We start from the raw sequence: 12871 nt of genomic DNA, 5'->3' as shown, positions 1-12871 counted from the left end.
TGTATTTTAAATAAATAAATAAATAAATAAAATAAAATAAATAAATAAAATAAATGATCCCGCAAAAGTCCCAAAATTACGCCGACGGGATCCCGGACGGATCCCGTAAACCATCCAGAAATGATGCCGGAAGAGACCCCAAATGATCCCGCAAAAGTCCCAAAATGACGCCGACGGGATCCCGGACGCATCCCTAAAACCATCCAGGAATGCTTACGGAAAGGACCCAAACTGACCCCGAAAAAGTCCCGTAATGATCCCGGAAACCATCAAGAATTTATCTCTCGAAGGTACGCAAATGATCCCGAAAGTACCCCGACGGGATCCCGGACGGATCCCGAAAACCATCCAGAAATGATGCCGGAAGGGTCCCCAAATGATCGCGAAATAGTCCCGAAATGATTCCGGAATAGTCCTGAAAATGTCCCAAAATAACCCCGACGGGATCCCGGACGGATCCCGAAAACTATACAGAAATGATCCCGGAAGGGTCCCAAAATGATCCCGAAATAGTCCCGAAAAAGTCCCGAAATTACCCCGGCGTAATCCCGGACCGATCCCGAAAACCATCCAGAAATGATCCCGGAGGGTCTCGATATGACCCTTACGGGATTACAAATAAGGTGAAGCTAATTATAAAACCATGTTAATAAGGCAGCAGGCGCATTGGAGCGAATAAAAAGTTACATAGAAACATACAGGTAAAGCTAATAAAAGCGTGCTAATAAAAACAATTGATGGAGGGCGGATGGCGGGAGTAGAGGAGAGGACCACTGATCGTTCCTCCAAAATTGTCTAGATCTCGTTCTGTATGTACCAGATACCAAAAATTATTGATTTAGGAGAAAATTTAGATTGAGTTATAACAATTTATGGATTTTACACCAGAGGGGGTAGATAAAGGGGGGCGGGCGGAGGGTGTCACTGCTTACTTTGTAAGCCCTCGACTTATTTGACCCCTTGAGTCTGTGATATTGGTGAAGGCCAGTCTACGTAAAGTTATAATGTGTAAAAACTATGAAAAATAATTTCTCGAGGGGTCGTGGGACCCCAACCCCTCTTTCCATGTTCGAAAAAAATTTCGCTAGTAGACTACTGTCTGTGTCCCAAATTTCATCAAAATCCGTGTAGCCATTCTGGCGTGATTCAGTCGCAAATACGAAAAAATATAATAATTAAATTATAACTGTTCCTAGGGGGCGGGGACCACGCCCCTTTTGAAAAATATATAGCTAGTAGATCCTTCTAGACTATTGGCTATATGTGTGCAAAATTTCATCCAAATCGGTCCTGCCGTTCTTGCGTTATTGAGTCACAAAGACAAACGTCTGGACAAACATGCAAACATCCAAACATCCAAACATCCAAACATCTAAACATCCAAACATCCAAACATCTTAACATCCAAACTTTCCCATTTATAAAATATATTAGATAATATTAGATATTAGATGTAGGGAAATTGAAAATTTAATCACCTAAATGGTGAGTGGCTATAAACAAACCTAGATTGGTATACATATATCTAATCTATATCTAATATATATTATAAATGGGAAAGTTTGGATGTTAAGATGTTTGGATGTTTAGATGTTTGGATGTTTGGATGTTTGGATGTTTGTCCAGACGTTTGTCTTTGTGACTCAATAACGCAAGAACGGCTGGACCGATTTGGATGAAATTTTGCACACATATAGCCAATAGTCTAGAAGGATCTACTAGCTATATATTTTTCAAAAGGGGCGTGGTCCCCGCCCCCTAGGAACAGTTATAATTTAATTATTATATTTTTTCGTCTTTGCGACTGAATCACGCCAGAATGGCTACACGGATTTTGATGAAATTTGGGACACAGACAGTAGTCTACTAGCGAAATTTTTTTCGAACATGGAAAGAGGGGTGGCGGTCCCACGACCCTTCGAGAAATTATTTTCATAATTTTTACACATTATAACTTTACGTATACTGGCCTTCACCAATATCACAGACTCAAGGGGTCAAATAAGTCGAGGGCTTACAAAGTAAGCAGTGACACCCTCCGCCCGCCCCCCTTTATCTCCCCCTCTGGTGTAAAATTCATAAATTGTTATAACTCAATCTAAATTTTCTCCTAAATCAATAGTTTTTGGTATCTGGTACATACAGAACGAGATCTAGACAATTTTGGAGGAACGATCAGTGGTCCTCTCCTCTACTCCCGCCATCCGCCCTCCATCAATTGTTTTTATTAGCACGCTTTTATTAGCTTTACCTGTATGTTTCTATCTAACTTTTTATTCGCTCCAATGCGCCTGCTGCCTTATTAACATGGTTTTATAATTAGCTTCACCTTATTTGTGATCCCGTAAGGGTCATATCGAGACCCTTCCGGGATCATTTCTGGATGGTTTTCGGGATCGGTCCGGGATTACGCCGGGGTAATTTCGGGACTTTTTCGGGACTATTTCGGGATCATTTTGGGACCCTTCCGGGATCATTTCTGTATAGTTTACGGGATCCGTCCGGGATCCCGTCGGGGTTATTTTGGAACATTTTCGGGACTATTCCGGAATCATTTCGGGACTATTTCGCGATCATTTGGGGACCCTTCCGGGATCATTTCTGGATCTGTGCGGGATCCCATCTGGGTCATTTCCGGACTATTTCGGGATCGTTTTGGGATCCTTCCGGAATCATTTCTGTATGGTTTTCGCGATCCGTCGTTGATTCCCTCGGAGCCATTTCGGAACCTTTTTTGGAGTATGTCGGGGTCATTTGGGGACTTTTTCGGGATCATTTGGGGCTCTTCCGGCATCACTTCTGGATGGTTTTCGGGTTCCGTCGTGCGGGATCTCGTCGGGGTCATTTGGGGACTTTTTCGGGATCATTTGGGGGCTCTTCCGGCATCATTTCTGGATGGTTTTCGGGATCCGTCCGGGATATCGTCGGGGTCATTTGGGGACTTTTTCGGGATCATTTGGGGGCTCTTCCGGCATAATTTCTGGATGGTTTTGGGATCCGTCCGGGATCCCATCAGGGTAATTTCGGGACTATTAGGGGATCATTTGTGGACCTTTCCGGCATCATTTCTGGATAATTTTCGGTATCCGTCCGGGATGCCGACGAGGTCATTTCGGGATTATTTCGGGATCATTTGGGATACCTACCGGCATCATTTCTGGATGGTTTTTGGGGTTCATCCGGGATCCCGTCGGGGTCATTTCCGGACTTTTTCTCGACTAATACGGGATCATTTGCGGACCCTTTCGGCATAATTTCTGGATAGTTGTCGGGATCCGTTCGGGATCCCGTCACGGTCATTTCGGAACTATTAGGGGATCATTTGAGGACCTTTCCGGCATCATTTGATAAAATCGTCAAAAGACAAATTTTTGCGATTTTATAAATTCCAACTTCGATGCATATTGGGGGTATTCATTATGACGAGCATAACTACTTTCATAACCCCGCACTTTTCCTTTGAAATAATACCAAACTATTTATAAGCCTGTATGAAAGTACTAATATGGTAGTAAAAAATGCAAATAAACATGCACAGATATTGCCTAGTAAATGTCCACTAACATATTAGCAATATAATCTAAAAATTTCCATCCATTGTTCATATAAATTATTGCAAATAATTTTCTCATATCCTGAATTGCCGAGTTGTCACAGCTTATGGACATTTTTATTTGCTATTTGAAACCCCCTATCATATTCTGCCGAAAAATTGTTCGCGCAGTCACGCAGCCAAATTTGCAGCAACTGTGTTGCAGTTGCTACATAAGAGTGGTGTTTTACCCGTTTCTGGCCCGAATTCGCACTATGACGTCATACTGTATATGCTGACTTGTTTAACACATGTCAGTACAAAGTAAGAATTTTACATTGTTTTCATAGATAGAAATTAATATATGGGAGCGGCGAAATAAATTAAAGTAATTTTGCGAAGAAATGTAACATTATTTCGCAAAAGAGCAATAAATTCGTTTATTTTAATTTTATAATAAACTCCCCTTTTAGCTGTGAGTTATTAAAGGTATAAACGGCAACACTTTTAACCACCGACGACACATAATTTGGCTCGTGCCTATTGTATTTCGTCGGCTTATTGCTACGAGCATTGATATTTACATATCCATGGCCGTATACGCGGATTGCCATAATTGATTTGGTCGCTTCATAACGCGGAAAGCGACAAGTTGTTTTATTAATAACTTAAGACACTGCCACAGCATCAAAGCGACCAAGCTTTTTATACATGTCTGCGTTTAATTGGAGTATTATTGAATATGTATATATGTATGTACATTTGTACTTTTTTGCTTTGGTTTGTGTTTAAATTCTCTGTCATTGTGTTTAAATTCTCTGGTACTTTCAAATGAAAAGAACGGTCTTACTTGTTTAATTGAAATTAAAATTGTTGGTGTTGGGCGTCATCTATCCGTACAGTTTTTCTCTACTATTTTGTTGAACAAACTCAGAAATGTCACCATTTCAAACACCAATTTACTCACCACAAAAATAAACGTACTCGTTACTTTGCTTGACGTTTCTTCTGCTTCCGCTCTGAAGTCTTTTTCGCTTGAACTTAATAGCTTGACAAAGTGCAAAATGGTACGGGACGTAAAAAAATCGTAATATTTCTTAGACATCTTCATGAACAATTAAAAATACTGTCTTGAAATGGAAGGCCAATTAACAACGTACCATTTCCTATAAGATATGCAAAATATTTTTAATAAATATGCTTAGGGAAAGTGGTTGAAAATATGCGAATTTTTTTCTGCCAACTAGAAGAGCCGATATAAAGTCAACAAATCTAAAATTATTTTTTTTGCAAATGTGTCCTTGTATATTAATCTGAACACTTTTGTTTTATTAATTTTGTAGTCGCTTGTGATACCAGAAAAGTTTCAACATATTCTTCGTATTATGAGTACGAACATCGATGGCAAACGCAAAGTTGGTATTGCCATGACCGCCATCAAGGGTGTCGGTCGCCGTTACTCCAACATTGTACTGAAGAAAGCCGATGTCGATTTGACCAAGCGCGCTGGTGAATGCACTGAGGAGGAGGTAAATTATTACAGCAAGGATTTTGTATAAATTTAATATATTTGTATCTACAGGTTGATAAAATTGTCACCATCATCTCAAACCCTTTGCAATACAAAGTGCCCAACTGGTTCCTCAATAGACAAAAAGATATCATTGATGGTAAATACACACAGTTGACTTCTGCCAATTTGGATTCCAAATTGCGTGAAGATTTGGAACGTTTGAAGAAAATTCGTTCGCACCGTGGTCTTCGTCACTACTGGGGTCTACGTGTGCGTGGTCAGCACACCAAAACAACCGGCCGTCGTGGTCGCACTGTGGGCGTGTCGAAGAAGAAGTAAACTGCTCTGTATTTTACAATTTCCAATATTTTTTGTTTTATTTTCGAAGTTCATGCGTATTTTTAGTGTGAGAATATGCATACGTTAATAATAGAATGCAAATTTTGATATAAAACAAATGAAAAAGACATGGGTTTCTTAAATGTGAGGTGTTACGTTTAAAACGTTACCGTTAATAAATTTAAAATTGTGTTTGCTTATCAAATTCATGCATTTTTGGGTGAAATGTCCATACGAAAAATGCAATACCTTCTACGGCACGTACCTATTCCGAAATACTCTGAATCGCTGAACTTGCATAGAGTATAATGCAAACAAAACAGGCTTGATAGCAAAGTTAGGCTGCCTCAGGATTAACACCTAGTGGTAGCTTTGGTTGCACACCACTAATATCTACCATCAACGGCGTCAACTTGCAATTCAATAATATTTAGTGCCACAGGACCACGTCCAGTTCGATGAGCTTTGCAAAGAAAATAAACGGTTATCACCTACTAAATCATCGGCTACCTTATTTACAACATGGACGTCCCAAATGTCGACCATTTTGAACGTCCACGTAAATGGCAATACGCTACCGACTGTCTTCCACCCCGAAATCTTGTGTGTGGGGGTCGAGCAGGATCTACACTTTAGTGAGCATGCAGCAGAAAATCCAGAGCCGCAATAAAATCTTCAAATCTCTTACTGGCAGTACCTGGGGTAAAGATAAAGAAACGCTCATTACCACTTACAAAGCAATTGGCCAGCCGATTGCATGCTACGCGTCCCCGACATGGTCGCCAAGCCTTAAAACTACTCACTGTAAGAAGCTACAGGCCTGCCAAAATACCGCCCTCATATTTGTTGTTGTTGTTGTTGTAGCAATGCTCGCCCCACCTAATAGCCGCGACCGATCACAAATTGTCATCAATATCCTCTAACGGGAGTCCAAGGAAACTTGCCGTTTCAACAGGGGTAGACCATAAGGAAAGGGGTGTTAGAGGCGTTGGTTCCACATTACAATTGAAGAGATGGTTGGTGTCATGTGGGGACACATTGCAAGCGGGGCATACATTTTGTATGTCAGGGTTGATTCTGGATAGGTAAGAGTTTAACCTGTTACAGTATCCAGAACGAAGTTGAGCAAGAGTGACACGCGTTTCCCTGGGGAGTATGCGTTCCTCTTCCGCGAGTTCTGGATATTTTTCTTCAAGTACTGGATTCACCGGGCAATTCCCGACATAAAGATCCGACGCCTGTCTATGGAGTTCACCAAGGACCTGCTTCTGTTTTTGGCTTCATACGGCTGGGTTCTCAGGTGCCGTATTTCCTCAAAATGCTTACGGAGATGACTCCTTAGGTCCCTAGGCGGTGCTGGTTCGTCAATCAGATGTCTGTTGGGATGCCCAGGTTTCTGGGTATTCAACAGAAACTGTTTGGTCAGCATCTCATTTCTCTCCCTGATGGGGAGTATTCTCGCCTCATTATGCAGATGGTGTTCTGGGGACATAAGAAGACAGCCCGTGGCGATTCTGAGAGCAGTATTTTGGCAGGCATGTAGTTTCTTCCAGTGGGTAGTTTTTAGGCTTGGCGACCATATGGGTAACGCGTAGCACGTAATCGGCTGGCTAATTGCTTTGTATGTGGTCATGAGCATTTCTTTATCTTTTCCCCAGGTACTGCCAGCAAGGGATTTGAGGATTTTATTACGGCTCTGAATCCTCGGAACAATTGCGGTTGCGTGCGCACCAAAATGTAGATCCTGATCAAACGTCACACCCAAGATTTTGGGGTGTAGGACAGTCGGTAGCGTAGTGCCATCGACGTGGATGTTCAATATGGTCGACATTTGGGGCGTCCATGTTGTAAATAAGGTCGCGGAAGATTTAGTCGGTGACAATGCCAGGTTTCGCGAGGCGAAAAAACTGGAGAGATCAGGGAGATAGCCGTTTATTTTATTGCATAGCTCATCGATCTCTGGGCCTGGGCCTGTGGCATTATTGTGCAGTCATCGGCGTAGGAAACGATTGTGACTCCTTCCGGTGGTGAAGGTAGCTTAGATATATAGAAATTAAACAAAAGTGGGGATAGGACAGCACCCTGTGGCACCCCTTGTTTAATTCTCCTTGGTTTTGATGTTTCGTTTCTGAATTGCACCGATGCCTGCCGACCACCCAGAAAATTTGCGGTCCACCTTTTAAGTCATGGGGGAAGGGTAGACCCTTCCAGGTCTTGCAGTAATGAGCCATGGTTGACCGTATCAAAGGCTTTTGATAGGTCTAGCGCTACGAGTACTGTTCTATGGTGGGGGTATTGATTCAAACCGCAATTTATCTGGGTGCTAATGACATTTAGCGCGGAGGTAGTGCTATAGAGTTTTCTGAAGCCATGCTGAGGGGCTAGCTGCAAATGTGCTTGGAAATAAGGGAGCAAAATGGCTTCAAGCGTCTTTGCCACTGGCGATAGGAGAGATATCGGACGATATGACTCACCTACGTTAGCTGGTTTCCCAGGCTTTAGTAGCGGGACCACCTTGGCCATTTTCCATTTCTCGGGTATGGCAAAGGTGGAGAGAGACAGGTTGAAGACATGCGCTAAATATTTGAAACCCTCTTTCCCTAGGTTTTTAAGCATCGGCATGGCTATGTCGTCTGGGCCCACTGCTTTGGATGGTTTAGCGCGACCAATGGCGTCCTCAACCTCTAGCGGTGATGGTGATTGGTGACGCGCTGAATTTGTGTTTATGTGCGTGCCTATTGGCTCTCCGTCTATCTTTGTCGACCGTAGGATGCATTATATATTGTCGGCAGAAAGCGCTCGCGCATTTTTCCGCATCCGACAGCACCTTATCGCCAAAGGCGATGGAAACTTTGTCTTTGTGCTTAGTCGGATTCGATAGGGACTTTACGGTGGACCAAAGTTTACCTACACCGGTAGAGAGGTTACAACCTCTTAGGTGCTCTTCCCATTTCGCCCGCTTGTGTTCGTCCACAAGCAATCTGATTCGTTGGTTTATATCCCTTATTTGGGGGTCGCCTGGATCAAGCTGTCTTATAAGGTCGCGTTCCCTCGCTAAGCTCGCGGCCTCCGCCGGGAAGTGGGGCCGAATTTCGGGAATTCTCGCGGCGGGAATGAAATGTGCCGAGGCGGATTCAATGACCTTACGGAAGGCACGCTCCCCTTGGCGGGCATCAGTCGGGATAGGGAGGGCAGCAAAGCTGCTGTCTGTTGCAGATTTATATTCTTCCCACTTTCCTTTTTTGAAGTTTACCGCCCTCAGATTCGCCACGGGTTGTGTTATGTCCCCAGAACATCATCTACATAATGAGGCGAAAATATTCCTCATTAGACAAATGAAATGCTAACCAAACAGTTTCTGTTGAATACCCAGAAACCTGACCATCCCAACAGACATCTGATTAAAGAGGCGAAAAAACTGTAGAGATCAGGGAAATAGCTGCCATTTTATTATAAAGCTCGTCGATGTGTGGGGCTGGACCTGTGGCGTTGTTGTGCAGTCAGGGGCGTAGGATACAATAGTGACTGCTTCTGGTGGCGAAGGTAGCGTCGATATGTAGAAGTTAAACAAAAGCGGGGATAGGACACCACCCTGTGGTACCACTTGGTTATTTCTTCTGGGTTTAGATGTTATGTTCCTGATTTGCACCGATGTTTGCCGACCAGGTAGAAAATTTGGGTCCAAGTCATGCAGTAACGTGCCGTGATTGACAGTATCAAAAACTTTTGATAGTCTAGCGCAACGAGTACTGTTCTGTGGTGGAGTTTTTGATTCAATCCGCAATCATCTGCGTGTTGATGGCGTTTAGCGCGGTGGTTTTGCTATGAAGTTTTCGAAAGCCATATTGATGATTGGCAAGCCGCAAATTTACAGTGAAATAGGGAAGCAAAATGGCTTCAAGTGTCTTGGCTGCTGGCGATAGCAGAGATATCGGACGATAAGATTCTCCCACGTTAGCTAGCTTCCCAGACTTTAGTACCGGAAACACCCTGGGCATTTTGCATTTTGGGGGATGACGAAGGTGGTCAGGGACAGGTTGAAGGCATGCGCTAGATAATTAAATCCCTCTTTGCCAAGTTTTTTAAGCATTGGCATGGCTATGCCGTCTGGGCCTACTGCTTTAGATGGTATAGCATGAATGATGACGTCCCCACTGCTGTCCGGCAGTAGATCAGAATGCCACAAATCGTAGTGGGCATTGAAATCGCCTAGGATAATGCGATTTTCCCCGGTGAGCAGGAGGGATGTAGATGTTGATGATTTCTAGGTTTGCATTGCCTGACCGGACAGATATGCCTTGACGTTCCAGGAGACTGTCCCTACGGCCGACGCCGGGATCAAATAGATTACTGAGTGGTAGGTGATAAATGCAAGACCGCCTCCATTTCCACTGTTGTTGTTTTTGTTGTAGCAGTGCATCGCTCTATCCAATAGGTGCGACCGATCACAAATTTGTCGCCCCAGCGGGTTAGGGGATAAGAATATACCCGCGGTAGGTATGCCTGTCGTAAGAGGCGACTAAAATACCAGATTCAAGGGGTTGTGTATCGCAACCCTTCAGGTTGCCAGCGCAATATATAGCTCCTCCGAACCCAATTGTCAACCTCACCTATCCGCGGCGAATCCTGTTTCACTAACAGACGAGGCTCTGCGACCACAAGCTCCTCATGGAACTTGGTGGTGGGGAGGGGGAATGGCCTGAAAGTTTAATGCGGCCACATAAATCGTTCCCGAGATGGTCGGGCTAGCACCTTAATGGTTCTGTGGTACCGGAGCGTACCGGATCTTTATCCGGCAAAGGACCATCACATCGATAACACTCCCCAAAGCCTTCGGGGAGCAACCTTATCGCTACAACAACAACAACAACATCACAAATTGTCATCAATGTCCTCTAACGGGAGTCCAAGGAAACTTGCTGTTTCAACAGGGGTGGACCATAATGAGAGGGGTGTTAGAAGCGTTGGTTCTACATTACAATTAAAGAGATGGTTGGTGTCATGTTGGGACACATTGCAAGCGGGGCATACATTTTGTATGTCGGGGTTGATTCTGGATAGGTAAGAGCTTAACCTGTTACAGTATCCAGTTGAGCTAGTGTGACTCGTGTTTCCCTGGGGAGTCTGCTTTCCTCTTCCGCAAGTTTTGGGTACTGTCCTTTGAGTACTGGATTCACTGGGCAATTCCCGGCACAAAAGTCCGACGCCTGTTTATGGTGTTCACTGAGGACCTGCTTGTGTTTTTTGGCTTCATACGGCTGAGTTTTTAGGTGCCGTATTTCCTCATAATGCTTACGGAGATGACTCCTTAAGCCCCTGGGCGGTGTTGGCTCATCAATCAGATGCCGAAATACTCTGGATCGCTGAACTTGCATAGAGTATAATGCAAACAAAAAAGGCTTGAGAGCAAAGTTAGGCTGCCTCAGGATTAACACCTAGTGGTAGCTTTGGTTGGCCAGTGAAATGAATGATCATAGCTGATATTCTTTTTCACGCCGGTATTGTGCACACCACTAATATCTACCATCAACGGCGTCAACTAGCAATTCAATAATATTTAGTGCCACAGGTTCAGGTTCAGATCGATGAGCTTTGCAAAGAAAATAAACGGCTATCTCCTTATCTCCAGCTTTTTACCTCTCGAAACTAGGCGTTATCACCTACTCATCATCGGCTACCTTATTTTCAACATGGACGTCCCAAATGTCGACCATTTTGAACATCCACGTAAATTGCACTACGCTACCGACTGTCTTACAACCCAAAATCTTGGGTGTGGCGTTCGAGCAGGATCTACATTTTGGTAAGCATGCAGCCGCAATTGTACCGAAAATCCAGAGCCCCAATAAAATCCTCAAATCTCTTACTGGCAGTACCTGGGGTAAAGATAAAGAAACGCTAGGGATTCAAGGGGTTGTGTAGCGCAATATATAGCTTCTCCAACCTAATTGTCAACCTCACCTTCGAGCGGCGAATCCCGTTTCACTAACAGACGAGGCTCTGGCCACCCCAAGCTCCTCATGGAACTTGGGGGTGGGGAGGGAGGGATGGCCTGAAGGTTTAATGTGGCCATATAAATCGTTCCCGAGATGGTCGGGCCAGCACCTTAATGGTGCTGTGTTACCGGAGCGTATCGGATCTGTATCCGACAAAGGACCATCACATCGATAACACTCCCCAAAGCCTTCGGGGAGTAACTAATCGCTACAACAACAACAACATAAAGAAACGCTAATTACCACTTACAAAGCAATTGGCCAGCCAATTGCATGCTAAGCGTCCCCGACATGGTCGCCAAGCCTAAAAACTACTCACTGTAAGAAGCTATAGGCCTGCCAAAATACCGCCCTCAGAACCGCCACGGGTTGTCTTTTGTCCCCAGAACACCATCTACATAATGAGGCGAGAATATTCCCCATTAGAGAAACGAAATGCCAACCAAACTGTTTCTGTTGAATACCCAGAAACCTGACCATCCCAACAGACATCTGATTAAAGGGGCGAAAAAACTGTAGAGATCAGGGAAATAGCTGTTATTTTATTATAAAGCTCTTCGATGTGTGGGACTGGACCTGTGGCCGTTGTTGTGCAGTCATGGGCGTAGGATACAATAGTGACTGCTACTGGTGGCGAAGGTAGCTTCGATATGTAGAAGTTAAAAGCGGGGATAGGACACCACCCTGTGGTACCACTTGGTTAATTCTTCTGGATTTAGATGTTATGGTCCTGATTTGCACCGATGTTTGCCGACCAGGTATAAAATTTGGGTCCAAGTCATGCAGTAACGTGCCGTGATTGACAGTATCAAAAACTCTTGATAGGTCTTGCGCAACGAGTACTGTTCTGTGGTGGAGTTTTTGATTCAATCCGCAATTTATCTGCGTGTTGATGGCGTTTAGCGCGGTGGTTTTGCTATGAAGTTTTCGAAAGCCATATTGATGATTGGCAAGCCGCAAATTTACAGTGAAATAGGGAAGCAAAATGGCTTCAAGTGTCTTGGCTGCTGGCGATAGCAGAGATATCGGACGATAAGATTATCCCACGTTAGCTAGCTTCCCAGACTTTAGTAGCGGAAACACCATGGGCATTTTGCATTTTGGCGGATGACGAAGGTGGACAGGAACAGGTTGAAGGCATGCGCTAGATAATTAAATCCCTCTTTGCCAAGTTTTTTAAGCATTGACATGGCTATGCCGTCTGGGCCTACTGCTTTAGATGGTTTAGCATGAATGATGACCTCCCCACTGCTGTCCGCCAGTAGATCAGAATGCCACAAATCGTGGATAATGCGATTTTCCCAGTGAGCAGGAGGGATTTAGATGTTGATGATTTCTAAGTTTGCATCGCCTGACCGGACATATATGCCTTAACGTTCCAGGAGACTGTCCCTACGGCCGACGTCGGGATCAAATAGATTACTGAGTGGTGGGTGATAAATGCGAGACCGCCTCCATTTCAACTGTTGTTGTTTTTGTTGTAGCAGTGCA

The 12871-nt window shown here is 44.1% G+C and overlaps 1 protein-coding gene across 1 annotated transcript; it reads left to right on the top strand.

The window, feature by feature from the left end:
• Window positions 1-4449: 4449 nt before the first annotated feature.
• RpS18 (ribosomal protein S18) lies at window positions 4450-5510 on the top strand. Its single transcript, XM_067777627.1, has 3 exons — window positions 4450-4599; window positions 4876-5061; window positions 5115-5510. Exons 1-3 carry the CDS (start codon window positions 4597-4599, stop codon window positions 5382-5384), a joined length of 459 nt encoding a protein of 152 aa, XP_067633728.1. The 5' UTR covers window positions 4450-4596; the 3' UTR covers window positions 5385-5510.
• The last annotated feature ends 7361 nt before the right edge of the window (window positions 5511-12871 follow it).

Source organism: Eurosta solidaginis, chromosome 3 (genome assembly GCF_040869045.1).
Source record: "Eurosta solidaginis isolate ZX-2024a chromosome 3, ASM4086904v1, whole genome shotgun sequence".
NCBI lineage: Eukaryota > Metazoa > Arthropoda > Insecta > Diptera > Tephritidae > Eurosta > Eurosta solidaginis.
The sequence above is the reverse complement of the archived record's forward strand: the minus strand, read 5'-3'. Positions and strand labels throughout refer to the sequence as shown.

Excerpts from the sequence above, each read along its gene's own strand:
- RpS18 (XM_067777627.1), top strand. Across the intron at positions 5,062-5,114 it reads GTGAATGCACTGAGGAGGAG|GTTGATAAAATTGTCACCAT; the intron begins GTAAATTATTAC and ends TTGTATCTACAG.